Below are 27,123 nucleotides of genomic sequence, written 5' to 3'. Positions count from 1 at the left end.
AGAGAGAGAGAAGTGTGGGAAGGTGATTTAGTTCATTTCTATATTTTATTTCCATAATTTCAAAACAAAGAGTAAATTATTTGTTCAGCAGTCTGCATGTCGGCAAAAACAGTTGATGAATGTTCAATAGATATTAACGTACTGAGCAATAGCTTTAAGGTAACTCAAGTTTGGTAACAAGTGCGAAGATAAGCTAGCTAAAGTTGGTGTTTTTTCAATAGAATCTTCCGTTTTTATCCGTGCTTTTACGATCCACGGACGAAAGCAGATTTACAATCAACTATTTGCGACAGACAAATGGGAAGTGGGCTCATATGTCCTCAGCAGTCATGTCAAGAGCTACATGTTAATAAGAGCTACTCCAAATGTAGAACTGCAAACTTACTATACTAAAATAAATAGGGAGTATCATATTTAATGTCTGTCATAACCGGTTACTTGACTGTAGACCAGGCTTGGTTTGTCCTGCGGAATCTCCTGTAGTATATGCTTACCGGTACTCGAAGAGAAGACACCGGAACACCGGTGTTTATGTCCAAACCCGGGCTTAAATTTTTGAGCATCTTATTTATTTAAACACTCAACAATATTTCCAACATTAGTATTGGCCAAATACTTGTATTTAATAATGCCTTCGGCTGGTTCTAATAATAATAAATGGAATTAAAACGGTTTTTTTAGATAATTGAGAAGCAATCATTCCTTCTTCCACTTCAGTTACCTACTTTAGTTGACTTTTCCTGACAAACACCATCCAAAACTTCATCTAGTAGCCTACAGTAGTCAACCTGATGAACCGCTTACTGTTACAGAATTTAATATCGAGTAATATCAGACCTTTCGTCATATGATCCTGATCCTAAATGTGTTCATCCTCTACCGTATTTTCCAGTAGATAACATATTTCTATCCAGAGTATTATTATCAATTCATTTAAAATATACAAGTCAAGCTTTTGAAGTCATTGAGCTATTGAAACTTTATAAGAAATAACGGACTAATTTTTCCATAATTTTAGTAGAATGGTCACATCGTTTTAGTCAGTATTGAATACTTGACTTATTTAAGTTTCTACTAACTAATAGCTGTAGGTTACTAGATTTTTATCATAAGTCCTCTAATTTGTAAAAGTAACTAAGGGGTCCGACAGTATTTCAGTATATTGAATTAATTTTTTAATAAAATAGTTTCTTTAAAACTTGAACATTTAATACAGATTAAGTGATTGAATACGCGATTTCTCTAATTTGGTTTCCTAACTCGTTTATAGTCTTAGAACAAAGTTCAAATAAGTTTTTTGATGAGCTTTGCTCTCAACTACAAACGATCGGGTTTAATCCGCAATTAATAGCGCATCCCGTGTCCTTGTTCATTATTACTAAACTATTTCAGATGAAATCCTGGTCGTGGAAGTAAAAAGTATTCTTCGATTCATTTTCAATTCGCCGCGATTTTATTGTAAAACTATTTTGCTTGATTTGGCTTTGGCTTCTTCGGTAAAGTTGGGGGAAGAACAAGTTTGTTCTGTAAATTTGGCTTTGGCTTTCCAACGGGGGAATGACAAGTTTGTTCTGTAAATTTTTAACTCTCGCCCGCTTTAATTTCACAATAATGATACAGGATAACTTTTAATAAAGTTTCCACTTAGTCATGTTCGCTTTGCATAATTAAAGGTAAGTCTTGTGGCAATTTAGGTGAAAGTTCATTTAATTCGCTTTTAATGCAATTTAACAACTTAGCTGGATTTACTATAATTACGAAACGCAATCTTACTGTTCCGAAGTTGGGCATCCTTGCGCGGCGGTTGGGCGGTTGCATGTGTGTGCGTAATTGAAAATTGCAAATGTCAAAGATAAACTTTAATACGGAAATTAAGAAGATAACAAACGACTGGCTCATTTGTCTTGAGTATCTGCTACAGCCATGGCACCAATAGCAGCAACAATGATACACGCTCGCTCGCTGGATCCCTCCACGCTACGATAAAATGAATGCACTGGTTATGCATCACTCATTACTTTCATTCTCAACCAATTCAAAGTTTCATATCTCAACTTCAAGCCAAGCCAACCACGCAAGGCAATGCAACGCATTATAAGCGAAAGGAGGGAAGGAAGGAAAGCAGGAAGAGAAATCAAAGGACCAAAGGCGCAAAGGAGCGTTGGATATGATGGCACGTTGGATACTGTTGATGGAATGACGGTATACTCGTACAAATGCAGTACGACGCGCAACGGGGAATGAATTATGGTCGTGCTTCGTTGGTTAACAGTTTGCAACTGTCGAGTTGGAAATTTTGTACGAAATCACTTTTTAACAACGCTGCAATTTTATAACAAGAAACAAACAATGAAAGCAACAGTAACAACAACAACAACAACATCAACACCAACAATAATAATAAGTGTATTAACAACAACAATATGCCATGCACATTGTAGTAAGTAAGGCAGTTGTGGTGGCATTCCATCGTGTCAGCAACAAATTCCTCACTGTCCGAAAGGAGTTGCTGACTGACTGACTTTGTTGCTGTTGTTATTATTGTTGTTGTTGTTATTATTGTTGCAGTTGGTGGCTGCTGGCGGTTGCTGATACACGCTTGTCGGTGCATCATTTTGTGCACATGTTTAAGTGCTTTAATTTTACGACATTGTATGAATTTATGGGTTATACGCTATACAAGCCATACACCTCATAGCAGCCATACCAGCCATACTACCCATGGAACGTTGGCACTTGCTCCGACAAACAAACAAGCAAGCAAGCGAGCAGTTGCAGTTGATGGCAACATGTACGTATGCCAGTTTACATTTAACAACAGCTCAACTCATATTTTTTTGAAATTGTTGTTGTCAGCGTAGTCATCACCGACAACAGCAACAACGCCATAACCAACGCCATATAAGGCGGCGGTGCCATTGCAATTGCCATCGTCAACGCCATCATCAGCGTAATAGTCATAATCATTGTTGTAGTTGGTAACAGCACAACAAACACCCAGAGCTGGCTACGTAAATTCTGAACTTAAACTATGAGGAGGTATTCCATGATGTTCATTACACTAAGGTTTCACACTACATAAATTCATATGTCCCTACATACGTAAGCGTTCACGGGTTCCATTAAAACTTGAAAAAGAAAGTATAATCATGAGAAGCGTTGTTGCTGCTCTTGGCACTTCTTCACTGGTGGGCTTTCTCCTCACAACCAATGCTGTTGTTGCTAGTCTCTGAAATGGCTTTGGTCCTCGGAAACGCATAGGTGAAACTTCTATTTCTGCTGTCGCTGTCTTGCCACAGGAATGCTGTTGTGCACACATATGGCATTTGTGCAGAGACCTGGAAGTCAATGGCAGCACCCACGGGAACTTGAAATAGAGAATTTATCCTTGTCCCATATTTTGTTGTCGAAATTGTAAACAACTAGTACGGCGGCAACAGCAATTGCTGGCTTATATGTATAAGTTATAGATTCCAATGATTCCACAACACTCACTGACACTCACTGGCACAGACACACACGTGTTAGATGAAGTGCGTGCCGGGGTAGAGGAAAGAGCGGCATTTTGATTTAAAATTTTGTACTTAAAACGGAAATATTTACGCTAACAAAACACATAAAAAGCATGTAACACTTTACCACTATGTTCCTCCAGAGATTAAAGTAATGGCCACATAAACACGGATACTTACGTGTGTACGAAAGCAAAGTAGCACTTCAGCGGCACAGCAAGGGAAGCAAGGGAAATTGCAAATAAACAGGCGGAAAGGCAGACAGACGGGAAGACGGACAGACAGTCTGTCTGACTGACACTTCGCGCATGTGAGAGGAAAACATTTAAAAAATATACTAAAAAGCTGGCAATGTATAGATTATGTGGAGCACGGTCTGCTGTGTACTGGCTGGAGTGAAAGTACGGGCGTACAACGTTTCGGTAATCGCACTGTTTAACCCATTAAGATTTTCATGTTTGTAGAATTATTATTTGCTTAATGGCTCATGCACGCGCTACGACGCGCTACGACGCGCTACGACTCGCTGAGACTCCTTACTCCCTGACTGCTTTCGACTTTATTTTCGATTGGTTGTGCGTGGTGTGAGACGTGCGGGGAGTAAGAGGTGCACTCATTACATTGTTACTGTTGTTACAAGTGTTTTACTATAAAACTGTGTGTTTCAACAATAAAATAAAAGCAAAAGTTGTTACTTTTCATTATTTGCTTAGTTGGTTGGTTCCATCTATCTCAACTTCTCAACCTTCTTCCAATCTTCATTACTGCAACTTCACAACTTTGCAACCCTGCAACCCTACAATCCTTCTCCAAAGGACTTGTGCCTTAAATTAAGCGTAGCAGCTGGCGTGCTCATATGTTGTCAGAAATTCAAATAATATTTTGCGCTATGTCAACACACATTTTCTGGTTACTGACTCAAATTATGAGCAATTAAATGAAATACTGAGTTCCAACTTATTTCGAACGTTACAGCACTGCAAAATGTTGCTGAGTCCTGCAGCTGATTAAACTTCCCAGTAAGGAGCTGACAAATATGTCAAAGTTTACTTGGTAGTTAGTTTTAAAATTTATGCTGACGGTCAATAATTTTTAGAGTTTCAAAGTTGAAATTAACAACAGCCAAGAATAATAAATAAATTTGAAATGATAAATAATAAAAACTATTCCAAATATGATTACAGTTTATTACAGGATTAAAAATATATTTCAATAATTTTCATAATACAACAAATCATACGTAATATGTTCTCCTCAATCTGTGATAACATAGGATGATATATAAATAGAAGCAAAAATTTAAGTAATAGTCAAGAAAGTATAGTACTTTTATATGACTTTAGAGTAGTATATCTATAAACATAATGACAAACATAATAAATGAACTTAAGGCCAAATGCTTAATACCAAATACTTGATATATATATATAAAATAAAGCAGTAACATAATTCGAAATCATAATTATTGTCTTTGGAGAATATTTGAAGCAATTCATTCCTGATATGCAAAGCTACTCAAACTCACAGATATTATACGTACTTAGTGTTGCCTGGCTAGATGCAAGACTAAAAAGGCAGCCGACTTTTCAATTGGTCCTACCAGGCATCACAAATCTAAATGAAATTAGAAATCTCAGCATTTTGCTTATATTAGCACATTACTTCTTATAGACCTCAGCATACCATTATCTGTTCTAATTCCGTCATTGGAGTATCAAAACAAAGTAAGTATCAAGGCACTTATGCAGCTTTATTATTATTACCAAGTATATATATACCAATCTTTACCTCTTAATCTATGATGGTTGCGATGCCACAGCTATGAAGAATATATATGTATATATATATATATATTAGTCCCTACGTATGTATATAATAATCCATACCTGTTAACACATGATATGTACACTTCTTTATAAAAAGAAAAACAAACCGTTGAGATCACTTGTGCCAAGAGATTAAATATATCAAACCATTATTCATTTTCGTATATTAAAAGCTGTATGATCTTCCAAAAATTTGATTAATTAAAAATAATAAAAATATTTTTGTTGTTGCAATTCACTATTTTCGATAAAAACCTCTCTATTGCTGTAATCGAAATTTGTTTTGTTATATGCCTTGCAATCGGATATTCTCTAATAAGCAAGAATGTACAGAGACTAGTGGTTCTAACTGATAATATTTAAGGCCTATTTCAAGAAAAAACGGAAGACTCGAGCTCTTATTTATTTTGCAAATTATTTTTAATTGTATAGGAATGAACATGGAAAAGTATGAACTTGCATAAAAAGTTATAGAAAAAAGTAATTGTGTGAATATTAAAAGATGGTGTGAATTTAACCTGGATACTGGAACAGGTGTAACTGCATATAGGCCGACCATGATATCTTTATAGTAAAGTGTTTAAAAGTTTTTAAGAGTGTGAACACCCATTGGTTCGGGTAGTCAATAAAAGTTTTGGACTTTATCTAAATTGCTTTGAGAAGTTAATATGCAATTCCTGTAAAACTTATTTCAGGAAACTCTGAAGAGGCATTAGAAGTGATATCGAAATCTTTATGAGGTTTAGAGAATATAAATAATTTGAAATGATTTTTGTAACTCTGAAACCAGTAATACACATTAATGCCGCCACACTTATTATAATACTAAATCACTAAATGGGATTTAACTAATATAGTCAATTTTAGTAAAGAACTGTAATACAACAACAAAGTTCATTGTAAAACCGGTTGCAACCATTTCATCTAATACACTCTAGGAAGAGTTATAACAGATTTGTCATCAGAACACTTAATCCCTGGATGGAGAATATCTTATACTAGAGACCGAAAGAAATGCAACAGATATATGGCAGATACATTATCTAACACAACCAAGGAGTTAAAGGGCAGATTTCATGCTTTAACACTTAGAGTACTAGGCTTTTGCCATCCTTTGAGTTCGATTTGTCGATTCAGTTTATCTAAAAGGAAGAATGCTTGATATGTTTAATAGCGAATTTTAAAGTTATCACAACTTTTGCAATCGATTTGCTATGTTCTTTATTTCGATTATTCGGAGTATATTAAAACTATTATTAAAATCCTTACTTGTAATATTTGATTAACTTTCCACATCTCTTTATTATTAGTTTTAGAAAAAAACATAGAATCCTTAAAAATAAAAACGTTTTTATTATTTTACAGATGGTGACGAGAACGAAGAAAATTTTTGTGGGTGGGCTTTCAGCGCCCACGACACTTGAAGATGTTAAAAGCTATTTTGAGCAGTTTGGTCCGGTAAGTAAAAATCAAAAAACCTACAGCCATACGTAGATGTACATAATGATATATAATGTATTGAAAAAGAATTGTCGTGTTGAAATAGCTTTTTAAATTATTTTGAAAAATGAAATTTATTGCCATGAGTTTGGAAAAAAATATGAAGGAAATGGAATCATCCCACACACACTTACCCATGTACAAAATTGTCAATAATAATTGCAGACATATGCTTCTGGTGTACCGGTATACTGATGTACTAATGTACTGCTGTGCTGATGTACTGATGTACTGGGGTATTGGTGTGTTGGTGTGTTGGTGTGCTGGTACATTGCATACTCCAATAATGAACGAACAGTCAATATTGCAGAATTGAGTGTTATTTGATTGACTGACTACTTGACATGCTTATAAGTTACTAGTAACATGAATTATAGTTATTGTACTTATTGTACGAGTGAGCATTGAGTATTGGAATGGCAAAGTACAAGTACGAATACGAGTACGAGCATTTGCCTAAGGTGGATTTCTGCTAAACTTAAATAAATTACGAAATCGTAAAAGTAATCGCAATCGAAATGACAGTTTCAGCACGAACCCCAAGTCGGAGGAAGCATTCAGAGTACGGCAAACGGGCAAACATGCACAAACTCGTGTAATGCTCTGAGCTATTCCGGGAACATTGTTTGATCAATAAAAACAGAAAGCAGAAATCCAAATTTAATCTTACGACAGACTTTTTTCCAAATCTGAATGTAGTACATTTGCCAAAAGAAAAAACCTAATATAAATACAAAAAATAGAAAAGTAAACGAGAAATTTAAATAAATTAGAGTTAACATAGGATAACACAAAGTATTTTGTAATATTTCGATTGGAATTGCAAATAAGGATTTGTTATATTCTAGAAACTGTTTGAAGGATATTATGTTACAGTTAGAAATAATTGTCCTTTACTTTTTACAGGAATATTTTGTTTGGTATGAGATTAATTCGAGTTAGTGAATTTCAATACTTTTCCATTTGATTGGTTGTATTTTTTGTAATAACAATTTTAAAACCTAATTTGAAATAGGTTTAAATTTACTCTATTATTCTTGGCCTTAGTAAAAATTTGTTTCACTCTTTATTCAATACGGGTATATTACTCCGTTGTATTAAGTATTGAGCGTGACCCTAATTTAGTGTCGTGGATATAAGCTAGAAAATAGTATTTAAGCAATAGTTTGAAGTATATTATCTGTAGATTACATTGTCGAGGGGGATCTATCTCCGAACTCTCTTGCCCTGATATGGAAAATAACAGAGTGTAATACTGTGAACCATATCAACACAAGGAGTCTCTTTTTGATACACTTTCAGTTTTCAGGTATTGAATATGGAGCTATATGGTCAGTAAATAATAACTAGAACCCAATAAACTTTTTCTTTTTAAAATATTCTTACTCTACGAGCAGTAAAAATGAGTCAAATTTTGATACTATCTGAGTACTTCACGAAGTACCCAACCCACATAAGTGATTTCCATTTAAAACAACCATAGTATATCAGTTAAAAATCAGTTATTAACAATATTTAGATTAAAACATAAATTTGCCATCGGGTAACTGGGTAATTATAATTATTATAATTTTTTAGTTTCTTCGATCGAGGAATCAGCTTCCAAGATTAATACCATTTGAATTTGAAATATCATATTTTTAAATTCATAGATAAATGTATTAGTTCGGTGTCTTGTATATATAAAAATAATAAAAAATTATATATTTATATATATATATTCATATTTTGTTATTATTTAATTAAAATTAATTCATTCGCTTTGTTTTAAAAAAATTTTTATTTACCTCAAGTGCAAATCGCTTATTTTACGAAATCCACTTACATTTCGTTCAATTCTCAGACGATATTGTCTGAGAATTGCCCTAGAAATTTATATTTCATTGTGTAAAACAATTTTATTTATTCAATATCAGTTTTTATTTAGCAATTCTGTTGCATTATGTGTTTTCATATCTGAACATTAGTAAATTCTCTAACTTTCTATGAATGCAATATAAACTACTTCATTGATTTCATTTACAATGAGCAAAAAAATATGAAAAATATTTTAGGTGGTATTTAAAACAGTTAAATAAACTCTTAATTTATTAAATCAATTATTTTAAAAATTTATTATTACAGTATTATTTTTATTTAATTTATTAATTAATTACAATTTTATTGCACTTATATAGTGAAGTAGTAAAATATACCAGCCCCTAAAAGCAGGCAATGCAATAAAATAATTTTCAACTGTGCACTGCTAGGCACTTTTATTGCAGCTCGACAGCAGGACTATATTTTAATTTCCTATGTACATTTTTTACTCGTTTAAAATGTTATATAAAAAAATAATATTAATAAACAATAAAATAAATGATCATTGTCCTTTCTAATATTTTGTATCTTTTGTGCAACCTTTATAGCTAATATATGCGCATTTCATGCAATTAAAATTTATAGTCACTACTTCCTATTTCCTCACCTAACTTCGAATTTAAATTGATTGGTTTGTGCTGGCACTTGTTAAATTGTTAAAAATTTACACCGTAATTAATTATTCATGCAGAAAAACTTTTTTATCATTTTTTGCTTTTGCCGAACTTCAATCGTTCAACGCAATTATTTCAAACTTCCCGCCACTGCCTCAATTCCGAAATATTTCCACAATAAAAAAAGCAAGAAAAACCATTTTTAATTTATGCTATGAATTATTTTTGATTCAAATATTTCGAATTTCTTAATTTTCTATTGTCACAAACATTTTTTACAATGTAAATTCCACATTTTAAAAATATTCCCCCTCCTCCTCCTCCCCATCATCATCGTCCAAAATTTCGTCCTTTTTCAATTGCTAATAAAATCGAAAGTGAGCTTGTTAATTCATGCAACATGCGCCCAACTACGATTTGCGTTACTCGCATTTCAGTTTATTTTATTGTCATTCGCCAAGTGCGATATTCACAATTAACTTCCTAAAAATTGTTCCAAAGCACGGAGTAGGAGGAGTAGGTTTATAATAGAACCGGGAAGCCGGAATGAAAGAGAATAAAAAGCAAAACAAAAAAAAAAATTATAAACTAAATTCGAAAAGAACAAAGTTTCCATAATGAATTCACCCAAAATGTTACTTTGTCATATTTTGCAAGTTTGAATTTGAAACTGTCGGATTGAGTGAATTGTAGGCTAGGCAGTTAGGAGTTGGGGCACTCCGGGCAGCAGTAGCAGTGGTGGCCATGCGGTATACTTTGTAGCAGTTTGGCATGGGTTGGTTGATAAGTTTATTGATTTGTTCTTATCCGGCGTGTGCTTTCCTTTCGCTTCATTTAACATTATCCCATTACAGATTAGGAAAGTAATGAAGCTTTTATTATGAAAAACTTTTTTTTTGAAGCATACTCCGGCGCTCTGCTGGTACTGAAGTTAATTCGTTGGCTATGGACTGATGAAGGGGAAAAGCCAGCAGTAGGGCGGCAGCTATTACTCAATTTTGTCATTTCTATTGCTAGTGTCATTTGCAGAGTGTGACGATTATGAGAACTGATGTTGACGACAGCGACATAGGCAACGGCAACGACAGAGGCAACAGTAACGGCAATGACAACAGCAACGCCACTGTTACTGTTACTATCTCTGTTGACTGCCTGCTGCTATCATTTATTGACGGATTAATGACTTCTGATGGCGCACAGTGTGAGAGTTGATTTTGATCTTGGCGCGGTACGCAAGTAGATTGATGTCCGCGATATTGGGTGTCATTATTTTTAATGTTTTTCTTTTTTTGTGTTTCGTATTTGTGTTAACTGTGAGCTGCGCCACTGTAATCGTAGGTAAAGTCGATATAAAAGCCATTCAACGGCGTTATAAGCCATTGTCACACGAATGCGTTAATAAGAAATTAACAACAACAACAACAACAACGACGACGACGACAAGGCCAACTAACTAAGCCACAAACATTGTTTTTTGATATTTAATATAGCAAATGTAGTGTGAATATTTGTGTGTATAGACTTTTGTTTGTAGCACGCGTCCAACTGCCGCCACCCACTTAACAGGGTGTTAAGTTTGTTAAGCCGAAAATAATTTCGATTGATTACTGAATTATTTAGAGTCACTAATGAAGTATTGCAATCGCGTGACATGAAACTGAAATTCAACTTAAACATGCCTTAATAATGTTTAAGTAAAAAAACACGTGCAAATGCACGCACATGACTACAAACATAAACAGCACATATACTTGTACAAACACACATACACAAATATGTATAGGTGAAACCCAATTACTATGTACCAGAGTCCCTCGACCAATAGCAAAAAATCCAACAACAATAAACGCATTCAACATTGTTGAGATGTAGTTCGGGTGCCGTGCTTTTGATTTGGGTCCTTCGCTGCTGGTTAGGAAACCAAAATTGAAAATTCTGTTTCTGTAGTTTACGTAAATTGCAGTGCAACTACAACAATTGACTGGCAATTGCATTACAATGACTTTAAAGCTGAATAAAATTCCAAGTTGACCAGTGCTTGAAATCAGTGCTCCTAAACGCCCCCGCTGCGCTGAAGCCAACTACAAGCAAATCAGCATCAAATAGTCCAGCACTATTGCAATATCACATGCAAAGATAAACTCACAAAACGAAGTTACGTGCTGTCACTACTTAAGGAGCTCCGCGCAATTGCACTGTAGATATAGAGTAAGGTACCAAAGGTTTGTGGAATGACCACATCTATGAAAAAATGAACCGAACTTCAGATGTGAAGTATAAAATTTTGATAAATGAAATTTCTTTAAAAGATTAGCAAAATCACAAAGAAATATTTTAGTAAGAAAGACACTGAGAGTATAAATGAATGATATAGTTTTTGAAGGAGAGTCCATAGAAATCATAGCCATTCTATGTCTATAGGAACTACTACTAATCGGTAGTAACTTTGCTGCTGTTATAATGCTTGTATGCATTCAATAGTTTTAAAAAATTTTAGAAATTGAAACCAATTCTAATGAAACTTACAGGTTTTGTAGAGAAGAGTATGGGATCACAAACGACGTGCTTGGAGTTTACTCATTACTGATAAATAAACAAAATAATCGTTTATCTTATATCAGATGAAGACAAGACATTCGATAAAGTAGGTTCAATACGACAATTTATTTATCAAATGGAATGCTTTTCAATCTGAATGCAATGGGGCACAGCAGATCTCTGGAACGCAGTGCTAAACTCCCCAACTAAATGATAATTTCAAATAAAATATTAAACATGTGTATTTTACAAAAAAACTCTTTATGTGGTAGATATATTAAGATGTAAGTTCATTTAGTAATGAAAAAATATTTTTAATTGATGTACTAAATGTTTTGGAGAACTTTTAAAGTACCTAGATATCAGTTGGGAGTGAAACCAAGTTATATATCATTCTTTTTTGATAAATTTCTTAAAATATTGCGTTCTTTCCTTCATCGTTTCTTCATTTCCTCATATTTCAATCTCAATTACTCGTACTTAACATGAATTTGTATTCGCAATCACCCTCATATGCATTCTGTCTCCATACACAATCATATCTGAAATTAAAATGCCTTCAACGATTCTGACTGACAGCGGCCATTTGGGTAATAAATCTGCCACTGGGCCACTGGAAACTAGCCACACTTCTACTGTGATTGTTTATACCAAAAACTGGAAATGTGTATCAAAATGTTTGCATGATTCTTTATGCCATTTTTTATGCTGCTTTTAATTTAACGTGACTTCAATTTATTTGCCAATTTGTGATGCTGTCTGTCCATTCGCTCCCGACCCAGCCGAGCTGAAAAAAATTAATGAAAAAGTGAAAATAATTTTTATAGCGAAAAATAAAGTGCAAAAATCTAGTAAATAGAGGACAAAAAAATCTGTACAAGTACAAAGGACTTTTGTGCAAAAACAGTATTAACAATGAAGGAGAAGAATGTCGAATTGTCAGTGCCAATTCCAGCGCCAAATGTGTCTCCTGTCATTGTGTTCTACGTCCTTTGCGTACTTGTATTTCGATATCGAACTTGTATAAAATTAATTTACTAGGCCCCGAAGTGCGGGTGTGTACGGGTGTACCAGAGTGTACCGGGGTGTACGGGTGTTCCATGGTGTATGGGTAGTACGGTTTGTAGTAAGGATAGGAAGTGCCTTTGGATGCGTACATATGGTATGTGCGTTTATGTTAAATTGTGTGTAAATGTTAAATGTTAAGCAGACACTCGTACTCTATCGGAGAGTCATGTGACATTTACATGAATTGCTAAATGTGTGCTTCTGTAAAAAATTAATAGGCCCGTATGCGTTTGATAATGGGTAAGTGAAAAGGATACGCACAGATACTCATGCACACTCAGACATACTTCTGCACACGTATCCACATATACATTAAATTCTATTTTATGTCATAAATATGCTTACGAGAATTATTCCAAGTTTTTTGTAGATTGCAATAAAAGATATTTCGATAAGAATTTTTATCTCATACATAATGTCGAACATTTAAATTTTCTACCCACAAAACCTATTACTATGTTATATATGCTATGCGAATATGTGTGTACATGCGATACGTTACTGTTTGTCCGTCTGTCTGTTTGTTTGAAAGACTGTCTGTCCTTCTGTCCTTCTGTACTTCTGCCTTTCAAGTGTTTGTGCCATTCAAGACAAAATGAACTTTATGTTATGGCAGAAAAATTTCCATTCGTGCTAATCTAACCACAATTTACACAATGAAATATACACTTTTGTACTTCGGCTAATGGCAGTCGAACTTCAGCTCACCGTACCGTACCGTACCGCACCAGCAACACACCACCATTACGTACATTATGACGTACATTAGACTTGTATGAACATGTTTGTGGAAGTGTATTTGGAACATCAACAGCAACGCCACCGCATCACATATTCCTGACCAGAATCAGAGACAGCTTAGTGTTTCATATCGTAACGCTTTTTGTGTTTTGTGCATATGGTTTTGCCCTTTTGTGTATACTTGCCATTTGCTGTCTACTCCCCCTCAACCACTCAACCACTCAACCCCTTAAAGTCTTCATCATTCCTACATACAGTTACGGTCTTTATTACTAGTACAGATTTTTCTCAGACTATGTGTATCGGATTTTTTGCACTTATTTATGGCAAAATATTCAAACATAAAATTTAAATCCTTTCTTCTATGCATATTCCTTCGATTTTTGGCATTTCAAAATGCATTGTGCTGACTTGCATTCCGTACTTACCGTATTCCGCCACAGTACCACATACTCCTTCTCCGTACTGGTACTGGTACTCGTCGTAATGGTTTTTCACATGTATATTATTTCCTGAACAATGAAATCTGGCCGATAATTTGTTGTTATTTGCATTTGGATTTCAATTCGAATTTGTTGTTGTTTTGTATTATTTTTCAATATTTTTGCACAATTTGCCTGCGGGTTTTGTATGCAGAAATCACAGATTTTGTTTATATTTATTTTTATTTATTTAGTTCCCTTTTTTCTTATGCATTTGTGTTAAGTCAACGTAGCCTTGATATGAGTACCGTACACTCACATTTACACATCCACACATCCATACATCCGTATGTCGAGCACATCCAGCACATACTCTTACTGAACTCATACAAGATGAAAGCTAAAAATCCTTAAAAAACATTTTTAGTTCTTCAAGTATTAAATTTCCTTTCCTCCTCCGTCCTATGCAGAACTATTGATGTGTGTATAATGTGGAGTGGTCGCGTCAAGGCTTAGTTTATGACTATGATTTTTAAAAATATTGCACATATTCGCAAGTATTTGCACAAAAGGATTTGTTTTTTTAGGTATTAAGTAATATTTTATACTTGAATTTCGTTTCAACTTTTTGCCATGGATTGCTTATTTTACATTCTAAAGATGGCAGATGTGTAGTTCGAAATTTGAAACATATTCGGAAACCTTAAAAACAAAAATATACTATTACTCTACTTTAATTTGTAAGTCCAAAGAAATTAAAGAACATTTCTCACTAAAAAATTTCTCATTAATCATTAGAATATTAAAGGATACGCTATTGAAGAGTGAATGGCGACACACTGCAGTCATTTAAACGGATGTCAAGAAGTTACTCGTATATCAACGAAGCAATATAGCAAATCATAATTTGATTACATATATTTTAAATCACCAGTAGTTAAATTTTCGCTAATTTGGGTCCTCACGAAATCCGGACAATATTACAAATAGTAAAATAGGATATACATATATACCTTGCACAGCAGATCAACCAGCGATTTGCTAGTCCGAGTTACTTGTTGTGAACATGACTGATCAATGGTCCAGTCAATTATATCACATATATTGGATTATTGTGTATACAAGCATTAGCCTATATGCTTTGTTTTTCTATTATCTTAAAGACTTTACCATTTATCATATGAATGTTTCACTTAATTCATAGATTAGCTTAATGGGCTATGAATTATTATGCAGTTTCTGTTCAGTATCTGTTGTTAAAATAATTATAAATATATAAACAACTCTTTTACAGGCTTTTTAAACTGATTTCTGTAATCCGACTTTTTCAGTAATCCAAGTTCAACTCAATTTTTATAGATTCCTATTAACGGAGTTCTACTAAAACCATGAGATGCAGGAAAATTCAACACATTCCGTTCCATTTTTGACAAGTTTTCTTGAAGATTGGTTAGTTTTAATTCTATAGTTATAACGATAATTATAATGTTTAAGTCTGTCAATACTTGTCCTTTTCTGATAATATAAATGGATAAACGTAAGTAGAAAAACGATATTACCTTGAAATTAGCTAATTCTTAATAAATATTTTAAAAAATCTTTCGACATGGTTCTGGTTAAAGGTGATGTCAAATATTCTTTTCTTTTAACTTAATATATATATATTATGATAGTCACGTGGGATCAAACTCATTTTATTTTAACGTTTTATATACAAAGAAAATGCACTACCAATAGATACACGACTACCTTGTTTAGTTAATAGCGCAATTACGTATTCTAGCACTGGATAATGCTGAAAAGAAAACCAATTTTATAAACAAATGAGAGAATGCCATTTTCTAATTACAATTTTTATCAATCTAGTAGACACTAACTTAGCAGAAATCACAGACGTCAAAAATTTTCTCTAATTTTGGTTCCCAGTTATAGAGATATTTCAAACAATTTTAAAGCAGACAAGTTACCCCAAGGGGTACATCAGAACTTCAGGACCCCAGTCGGAACCACTAAGTAATCTGCTACTGAGTTCTTTCTGTGATGAACTTTTTAGTGAAAGATAGAAAAACTCGATGATATGAAGGCATCCGTATGCGACACATTAGGGGTCCCTTTCTTTGAGGATCTGGATCAACTTCAACATTTGTAACTAAAAATCATTTGCAGCTTCGTCAAAGGTTCCAAGTGGTTTCAAACTTCGCATTTTTCCATTATACGGTAGCACAATAGGTTTAAAAGGTTTAAGTGGATCCCCTTTGGACCGCCCGTATTACCTAACCTAATGTTTTATATTCTACTTCCAATGGTTCGTCCTGACATGCTCTGAACTTTTATCGATTCTTCTTTTCTGGCTCTTACCTGCTCTTTTTTCTTTGTCCTTTTTATACATTTTATCATGAGTCATCCAATTTATATTGTCATATCTAAGATTTCTCCCTTTGAACTTGAGTTGTAGTACTATTTAAATAAAGACTAAGACTCTCACTTTGATATAAGTAATTTAAATTTTGTGTAATGATATGTATATTTTATAATATATATCAGTTTCTTCTAATATTGTTTTCATCTGTCGTTTTCCATGTTTTTTCTTCAGATTATGTAAACAAATTTATAATAAATTTAGTAAACATTACTACTCTTGGTTTCTACACTTAAAATTTTACTTCCAGTAAATAAAATCACTATAAGTAAATTTTGATTTTTATTTTCCTTAACTCCATTACTTACTCCCCTCAAAACCAAAACCCCAACGAGGAAGTACCAGAATTTCGATGCAGTTTACTTGGCACTGCTTTTGAAGTCCGCATAACAATTTAACCGCTACATTGCATACAATAAAAATGCAGTATCTGAGCACCAAACTATTTGCATTCACCGCTCGAAACCCAGCATTTCTTATTGTGTACCAGGATCTGCAGAAGTGCTTTCTGTTTTTGCATTTTTTCGATGTGTAACACTTTACAATTTTAATTTAGAAAGGTATATGAAGATTTTTGCTACTCCACAATAGGAAAGTACGTAAAACCACACAACAACAACAACAACAACAACAACAACAACTGCAACAACTACAACAAGAAGAAGACGAAGGATTGCAAATATATTTGCCACTGCATCTGCATGTAAATTGAACAGGTAAAGTACATCAATTAAGTGATGCGTTCCAGGCAATGTACTTTCAAATATTTTGTTTGTCCAAGGCTCTGGTCACATGTTGTGTGGGTAAAGGGCAAGAAGAGTGGCCACATAACTATTGCCATTCTGTAGTTATATTGGGCGTTGTAAGGTTGTTTGGTCAGCAAGAAAGATTACGAAGAACATTCAGAACATGATGCATTCAGGCAGTTTACATGGAAACGCACAATGGGGTAGGCTTACTGACAGACGACAGACGAGAGACGACAGGCTGTGCAGGAAGTGAGTGAAGTGCATGAAGCACAGAAAGATTAGTTTAAAGCGCTTGGTTAGTTAAGTTCTGCAAAATAGTTTGTGTTTCAATTAATGTCACAAATTCATAGCTATAAGCACAATAAAAGTTCAAAATCTGCTTATCACAGTCCGAATAGGAACATACACAGACCCACACAATCCGACAGAAATAGCAGAACATGTAAGCTTAAAATAATAAACAAGCAAGTTCTGTTTGATGTATTCCTAGCTACTGCAACTGAATTTAAATGTAAAACTGCAACTGCAACTGCAATTGGAACTGCAATTGGAACTGCAACTGCATTCGACAGTAAATATGGCACAAATGCGAAATCAATTTCATTTACAGTTGCCAATCTCGAGTGCTGTTATTGTTCCACAAGCTAATCGAAATCAAAGTCATACGTGCATATTGGACACGAAAGAATTAAGCACTTGTATGCTTCATTACAGCACTACAAGAGAAGCGGGATAAGAGCAATGCTAGCAACAACAACATTTCTTACTCAATTTGATTGCATTAGTTAGACTTGGTAGGATTGGGATTGATTTATTATGCTAAATGGCTTTTAAGGATTATGTAAATTGTCATAACTTAAATTTTAGCTGGAGCGTGAAGGAATATCAAATGGGAAGTTCCTCAGATATGCTAAAATGAAGCTCAACTGCTTATTTCGTTGACGATGTCGTTAACGTTGTGGTTGAAGGCTTTCATCCTGGCATGCCAATGGGCAGCACCGCCATTGTTGTGCGTAATTATTAGCCCTTAAAATTCAAATTACAACACATTAAAGCCAAATTCTTGCCATGCTGTTGGTATTTCTCAGATACTTTCCGACAGCTTGCGAATCCTGCATTTAACGTTTGCGTATCTTATATCTTGTATCTTGTGTGTTGTATCTTGTGTGTTGTGTGCTGTGTGTTGTGTATGAGCGACTTTCAACCAAAATAATTAAATAATAAAAATTGTTTTTTAATGAAATTAGAGAGTTCCCTGTTTGATTTTCGCGTGCGGGCTTGTAATTAATTTCTCTGAACTGTGCATGATACTCTGCCAATGCTGGCTTTTGAGGGGGGATTGCTGAAATTACAAAGGCAAACTTGCGCTGCTTTTTTTCAATGGCAGACGTTGCATAGACTGACTGACAACTGCACAAGTGGAAGAAAGTGTAAGAAAATCAGCAACTTAAATTTTGGATACAGCAACGATATAAAAGATACTGATGAATGCTATTTTTTAAACTGTGCGTATTATTTACAAACCGAAAAAAAAGCAGTACGTTTATGTTACTTAAATTTCACTTATCAAAGTTTAAAATTTATTTTCGTATAATTAAAAAACTAAAGTTTGTTGAAAATTGTTTCACTTAAGCTATAATATTTACAGTTGAAATAATTAGTATCAAAATTTAAGGTTTTTCCTTTCATTTATTCGTTTACCTATAAGTCAAGATTCACCTTGGCAATTTGGTAATTTTATTAATTCAAGAGAGTTTCCATTTCAGCCAGTAACTCAGTGTATCTGCACATGACCATTCATTTCAGCAGCGTTCCTTTCAGGATTATTGCAGTGTTACGTTAGCACATCAGTTGTGTTGTTGCTTCGAGTTGAAGTTTAAAAATTTGTCACACACATTTTTAGTAGCACATTTGCAGCACTAAGACTTTGAGAAATGTGTAATATATCTCCATTGCACTCCACCCAAACACTATACACTATTTACAACTGTCAGCACTTGAGCGAACTCCCACTGTCAGCAGAGCATAGAGGGCGCAACGCACATTTGTTGCTGGAGAAATGCATGTTACACCCACTAAAACTGCCAGCTCGAAAGTCTCTTATCAAATTGAATTAAAATGTTTATGCAAATCGTACCAACTGTATTTCATATTTAACCTCGAAATCTGAAATCTGAAATAGCTGCATTGCTTCTGATATTCCTAAAGCGGATAATAATGGCTCATATCCTTTTACATAGCTGAACAAAACTCTTGCTGTCTCTCAGCTGCATTCGTTATCACATGGTGTGCAGCAAATCCTGTACATAAAAACCAAAAAGAAACAAAATAGAATTTCCAAAAAATTCAAAAAAAATCCAAAAAATCAAATAAAAATATTATCTAAAATATGCAACGTCCTGAATCTATCTGTGTGTATTTGTGTGTGTGTGTGTGTTTGTGTTTGTGTGTATTTGTTAAAATTTTATTTATTTTTGATAATTTTATTACTTTTATACATTTTATTTGTTTTTGCAAATTTAACCTGAAACTTAATTGATGCAGAGATATTCAATGTTTTAATTTGCTAAAGCTTATTTATACACAAAACTGCCTTCCGAGGATTACAACACCTTCCAAAGCAAAATATTTTAATTGCTAAGCCATGCCAAAGGTACCGAAAAGTTTTCTGTACGTTTTAAAATTATTTAAATTTCAACAAATATTTTACAAAATTTTTATTTCAATTAATTTTGCAAGAACTTTCAAATATAAAAACTATATTATTATATTCACAGTTTTATTCGGGTTAACATCTAATCCCGAGCCCATAGATTTCAAACATTCGATTATAGCATTTAGAAATGAAAATTGTTAAAGTCATGGAATATGTTTTGTAAATAGGAAAAAAATACGAGATGAGAATCTTCCTATAGTTAAATAATTTATTAATAACAGTGTATAAAGCTCTTTCGTGCTAATGTGAAAATGAACGCATAAACAACAGCTACATATGAATGTTATACGAGTTTAAATATGAGACATTCAAAACAGTTGAATGATCAACTTATAAATAAAAAGGAGAATATAAAGTATTTGTCGTTATATTTTGTTACAATTTAACACTTTCTATTGAAAATTTTTTTACTTACCGCCGTATCTAAATAGAAAACTAATAAATACACAAGTTTGTCTTCTTCACATTTACAGTATAGAAATGCCTAAATGAGAATTTGTTGTGACATCTCATTCATCTCATTTAACAGAGTTCATATCTTAAATTCTTAAATTCTTTCTTTATGTTTATCTGACAACCTCACGGAATACTGAAGATATTACTCATGTAAACAACATAGTGTTTTCCGTAGCCTTTTTACTTGATTACCTGACATTAAGGCTTAAAAGCACGGTTTTAGTATAATGCGATCATAAAAGACACCATTAGAATTCCAAGGAATTTCGTCTTTATCCAATGAAGCTATGTATTTGTATATAGTTTTCTCCTTAGGAAGAAATGATGGGATGATTTCATAATGGTATAATAGTCCCATTAAAGGCGTCAAACTGAATTAAACCATCGAAGCTGTGGACCCTAACCCCTTATCGGACTTACACTTTTAGTATAGGAGAAATGATGGAAATATTTCAACCTTTTCGTTCTTTATGGAAGCACCATGAGCATTCTATACAGCTATATAAACTTGTATTTTATAAGTAGCGTTGCCATTGGCACTATAAATCAATCTTGAGTGACTGCATTAGATGATAGAATTCGTTATTTTTGCTCGACTTTTAATAAATAGTAATCAGTAAATTAAGTTAGATAAGCGGATTTCTTTAGCGCTGTGACCTTTTTGACGAGTAGCAAGATTACTGATGGATCTGGAAGAGTTAGATATATAAAATATATTTTTAATACAGATTTTGATCAAATTTTTATTTCAATATATTATATAGACCATACTGTATACTGTGAATAATAACAACATTTAAATGTTTTTTACATGGCATCTCACAGTACTAGATCCTTTAATGTCGAAAATATCAGACTTCGAATGATATGAAGAACAAAATATCACGCTAAGCCGGTAATAGCTAGATTAGAATGTAATTGATTTCTCTCGAAATGTTTTAAGTCGTCGACAGTTACAGGATGGTTACATAAATGTTTTTTCTTATGTATTCCAGAAAATATAAGTCCTTAGTGAAAAATGATCTTGTTGAACAACTGACATCATCAAAAAGTTGATAGAATTGTAATACTATTAGGGCTGCATATAGAAACTGTTGGTAAATTGGCTCTCTGTCTATGGGAATCACAATATTTTACTGTTATTGTGAGATCTTCTAGGTTCCTTATCTGATTAACAAAAAACTTTTGACTTTCTTTCGAATTTACGAATTTTATCGTCCTCCAGTTGTCAGCTTCTACCACACTGTGGGATTGTTAATATTAAATCGTTTCATTCGTGTCTTTGACATGGCTGGTCATGTACATAGCACGTGTTCTAAACTTCCAAGTCAAGTTCTTAATCTGTTTTTAATTCGGCATGTTATGAACGTATAATTTATGTGTGTTATTGCCCGCAGTACTCTCTGCTTACCTCTCACTTTAATCAGCTTTAATTTTTTTCCACTTGCATCGACTGCTTGAAAAACTGAATATATTATTTCGAGCATATGTTGTTATCCTTTTGTTCTGTTCTGTGCAAAATTAAAACTTTTTCTTAATGCCAGGACCTTTTCTGCATTTCTAGGATGTGCTGTTGTTGCTATTATTGTTGTTTTTTTTGTTTTTGTTGTGCTGTGGTGTGCTGTGTTGTCGTCACGTTCGTTGCCAATTGCACGAGTATTTGCGCCGCTTAATTAGAATAACTCTCGACTAAAATCGCAATTAAAACTCACTTATGAAGCTCACCCGCTCGCTACAAGGGAGCACACACGTTTCACGTTGCACAGCACAAAATTAATTTGATTTATATTCGTGTACTTTGTATTTGCTTGGTTAAACCATAAAATTTTGCTAGCGATTTTATGCGTTAAGGTACAAGTTGCCACTTGCCACCACCCTCCTGCCACCTGCCACTTGCCACTCTCTACTGCCAAGCCGCCGTGCAACATATGCTGCAAGCACTTTGGAAGCACTAAAATGACGCAAAAAAAAAAAAAGAAAACAGAAGTAAAATTCTATAAGAAATGAAAGAAAATTTATTAAATGAATATAAATAATAAATTTCAATAATTTTTCTTTCATTGTTAAACAGTTCTTCGCTCTTAATTACTTTCCACAGTGATTTCAGTGCTATTTCGCCTTAAAGTTAGCAATATTCTGCAGTTCTGCTGTACGTTTTTAATAAAATGAAATAAATATTAGCAAAAAAATGAAGCAATTTAACCGAATGATGTACATTTTGTGGCTTAATAAATCGGTTTTCGCTTGCCTTAAGCTCATGTTACTCATACGCACTGTGCACTTACATTACACACAAAACCTACAAGTGCAATTTATAGTTGCTCTTATGTAGTGCTCACTCCTCCTCTCCCACTCCCGCACCAAGCAACCCATGCATCGTTATACAAAATAGCAACTGTAATAAAATCACTCATACGCCATGAAAGTTTTGCACTTTCTGCTGAAAATAGTGTTTGGGAAAAATTGAAATAGAAAAAAATAAATTTTCTCATACATTTTCAAGGCACTTCATCATTCACCCTTCATTAGCCAAGCCGCCACGCAACAACCAAACAACCGAACAACCAAACATCCAAAAAACCGACAGTAATGTTTCTTTTACAGTTGGCAACGCTGCTTGCCTGCTACTATATACCCTTTTCGTCTCAATTACAAAAACTTCAAATATCAATTTCAGTTGAGATATGAATAAATGTGCTAAGCGAAGCCGCTCAACGCAACAATATTTGAAATTTTTGTGGCAAGCGCAAATGTATCTCATTCATGCACAGCTGGCCTTCGCCTACCGACCGCTACTCTGGCCGACCGAGTGACTGATGGACTGATGGACTGTTTGTTCGACTAGTCCATTGCTGAATGGCTGCACTACCCAACCGACATTCTCTGTGCTACCAAAACTACATTTTGTTTATACAATAGCAACTATTGCTGTGGTCACTTTGACCAAATCGAGTTAATCTCTCAGCAAACATTGCTTCTAAATTTCAGTGAAACCGCAGCTGCAAAAAGATTTACCTTTTTTCCCATTACACAATTTTTTCACATTTTTTTTGTTTTTTTTTTGTGCAATTCTTTTTCAGTGTTTAAAATTTTTTATTTCCCAAACACAAAATCCTTACAAAAAGTATCTTAAATGTAGTAGATCGTTTGTCATAAAAACGTTAAGCTTGAAGTGCGGTTATGGGTCATAAAGTAGCATAGCCGGGCATGCTGTTTGAAGAAAGGATTATCCAATTTTTCAGTACGTTTAGTATTTTGTTTGTTCAACACAAATATGAGATACGAAGTAATGTAGAAAAATAAAACATTATTTTTCAAAAGAATTTGGTTTGTGTAGATTGCTTAAAATAAAAAAAAAATTGTAAAGGTTACAAGTTGAAAGATTTAAATTTCACTTTAAAATACTAAGTGCTACTTCACTAATTAATAATTAAAAAATTTGTGTCCTATGACACGAAATCAATTTTCGAAAGAAAAGGAGGGTACACACTATTCTGGAGAATTTTAAATCAAAAAATTTAATTTGAAATATCTAGTAAATTCTTGACCTGACCGTAGAAATGTTTCGGATTCCAACAGTAAGCTATCATCTATGATCTTTGGAAACATTTATTCGTTTAGGAGTGCATATATATTTTTCTCTCCAACAGTAACGGTTTATAGGAACAGGCAGTAGAAAAGGGAAGACAGAACATTTAAAATTGAAAGGAAATATAAATATAAATTCAATAGAAAAGTTCTGGAACTATTATAATGTGAGTGTTTTCTTCTCTTAAACTTTGTATATGTTGTCATTGAATACAACTAGTATAAAAGAATCGAATATAGTCTTTAGATGAGGTGTCAAGACTTCTTCTATTGCCTTGAAGCAGAATAATTTCCAGTAAGATCAGAAACAATTTCAAATAAATGGAGTCCTTATCTTGAGCATTTCTTACTGACGATCTTGCTTTGTTTATGCTTTTCAGAAAGACCTTTATGAAAGAGGATAAATATTTTTTAATAGATCTATGAAATGAATAAGATATACTTCATTGAAAGTAACAAAATTGAGTCTTGAGAAATTGAGATAGCGACTCAATATATAGGTCTTATCCTTTAAAATCGTTACTTCTGGTCATTGTATCTCTTGAAAACTTTTTTAAATAAATTAAGGAAAATCTATTACTAATTAATAAAATGAATATACCAATTCTTTTCAACTCATACCTAAAGTTATCTAATTTTGCCTCTACTCAAATAACTCAAGTACTCATAAGTAACATTAGATTATTTGTATATTAGATTTTTATTTGTATATTATACAATATTTTTCAATATACCATTTTCAGGGAGCGTAAACATTAATTAAATCTAGAATGAATATGTACCGATATTATTCACATTGCAACGTTCAATGCTTTAATATATAAATTATTTCTATATTCTGCTGGTCTCATATCATATAGTTTCAAAAACAAAAATGACTTTTTCTTTATCTTATCAAAGGTTACTAGTAGCTCATTAGTTAAAAAGATTATTATAAGGTTGTTTAAGTAGGGAAATGAGATCAAAGAGAGTTTTTCAGTTTAAAAGAGCCTTCTGTTCCTGTGCTTTCTGGCGTGTTAACGAAGCACTGCACTCTTACATCGATACTGCAACGATAGTGTATATTTCTGCCATTAATCATTTATTAATCACTTTCTATGTCCTTTTCCAGAGTTGATAGTTTCCTTACTAATTTGGTAGTGTTAGTGGATCTTGTTAGCTGTTGTTATAATAGAAACAACGGTTAGTCTTTGTTTTTACTGGCAATTAGCACCTTCAATGGTCAATGGATATCCTTGAGTATAAGTGTAAATATGATATAAACAGTCTCCACTAACAACTAGCATAACCTGTCAGATATTTATCTTCCACGATATCACATTAGAAATTCACATTTTTTATAAGTTTCTTCAAAATAAATGTAGCATAGTAGTTGCTTTGATAGCTTTTAATAACTTTTTTAGGGCAGAGAAATCTTCATTTTAAATAAAATTCATGTTAAATTAAGTAATTGTGTGTGAACAGGGCAATAGCGTTGAGTATTTAAGCTAAAAGGCTGTAACTTAAACACTCAGGTATGTCATTTTATTTGTACCCCTACAAGAGATAAAAAAAGGTCACTTTAAAGATCCTTTTCAGTAAAATGATATTTAATATATACATTATTTTACACGATTTAATGAGACCAATTTAAAGAGAAGTTTATCCTCATTTACAAAGTCATCGATCCAACAGTTGAAGACTTCAGGATTTATAGAGTAAAATGAAAAACTAAAATTATTGGAAAAGTTTTTAAAAACTGGAACCACAATTGACCGCACACTCCACTTTGGTTCTATGAAGGTATACAAGCAATTCAGGAAACCTTTTTCACCTGCCACACACATGGAGAAGCTAATTTTTTGCCAGTTAACCACAATTTTGGAAAGAGATTTTTCTATTGATTTTGTAGCTTTTCTATTTACTCGTAAATTTCATTTTCATTTTTGTTTTTGTGTTTGTGTTTTATTCTGTCATGCTTTATTTTCCGTTTTACTTTTGTGAAAAACATTCAAATTTTCATTTTCTCTGTCAAGTTAACCGCAAAATAATTATTTTCCTTTTAGTGGGTGTTGCCAATGTTGCCAATGCTCCAGTGCTCCAACGCTCCTCCAATGTTCAGCATGTTCGGCATGTTATGCGTTTCAGTGCTGCCAGAGTTGCGAGAGTTGCCAGAGTTGCATGTATCTACATGCCATGAATTTCAAAAATTTTGGTTTTTCGAAAAGTTAAAAAATATTTCGTTAGTTTTAGACGAAAATTTTTATCTTTGCTAAACTATGCGGATACGTAGTTTTCATTTATGAGTTTTGGATTTTTTTTATATTTTTTTTTAACTTTTTCGTTTTCGTTCAAACTTTTTGTGTAGTATTTATTTATATTTTAAAGCCACAAAATTGTTTCAAGTGCGGTTGAATGTTGAATGTAGAATGTTTATCGTTTGGTCTGTTCGCATTGAATGCAGCGGATGTATTATAAAAGTTGTTAGCTCGGCTGTATTGTATTGGCCGGGATGGGCCGGGTCGGGCAGCCCGGGCCTGAAATGGCCTGACTTCACTACGGTGTGGCAGTGTTGGTTATTGAGCGTTAGGAACAAGGTTAATCTATGCTCGTTCCATATTTCTGTAGCGGCGGAAAACAAGAACTAATGAAAAACGCAACAAAAAGAAGAAAAAATAAAACAACAAAATGAACTAAGCAGCTAGAAAGTAACAATGAAGCTGAAACTACTCGAAATCCACTCAGTACGGCAAATATAAATGAAGGGATAAAGACTCATATCCGGTTCATGTGTGGTCGTGGACAAAAGGATCAGCAAATTTTATGTTTTGTCTTTCTTGTGTACTTCAGGCGTATTTTTTTCAGCTTTTTCAGCTTTTTCAGCTTTTTCTATTTTCCGTTTATTTATTCTTTTATTTAGTACGTTTTTGTGCTCATGCAATTGCAGTAGTGCAATTTTTAATGCTGATTCGCTATGAGATTTGTGGCGAAAACAAGCTGCTCAGTGGCAGACGATTAGTGTTTGTACTGTGTATTGTGTGCTTGGTTATGACAACGGGTGTGATGCTAAAAAATGTTTAAAGTCTCATTCAATTTACTTGTAACACTTGTAGATACTTTATAGTTGACAGTGCA

At 33.5% G+C, this 27,123-nt stretch overlaps 1 protein-coding gene across 6 annotated transcripts in view; it reads left to right on the top strand.

The window, feature by feature from the left end:
* LOC119673259 (RNA-binding protein Musashi homolog Rbp6) overlaps positions 1 to 27,123 on the top strand; it is a 318,684-nt gene that overhangs the window by 177,759 nt on the left and 113,802 nt on the right. For all 6 annotated transcript variants that reach the window (XM_038084516.1, XM_038084514.1, XM_038084515.1 and 3 more), the window contains one exon: positions 6,704 to 6,796. In XM_038084516.1, the coding sequence (XP_037940444.1) occupies positions 6,704 to 6,796 (93 nt within the window). The remainder of the gene's footprint in view (positions 1 to 6,703; positions 6,797 to 27,123) is intronic.

The sequence above is a fragment of the Teleopsis dalmanni genome, chromosome 1 (genome assembly GCF_002237135.1).
Source record: "Teleopsis dalmanni isolate 2A chromosome 1, ASM223713v2, whole genome shotgun sequence".
Classification (NCBI taxonomy): Eukaryota; Metazoa; Arthropoda; class Insecta; order Diptera; family Diopsidae; genus Teleopsis; species Teleopsis dalmanni.
The sequence above is the reverse complement of the archived record's forward strand: the minus strand, read 5'-3'. Positions and strand labels throughout refer to the sequence as shown.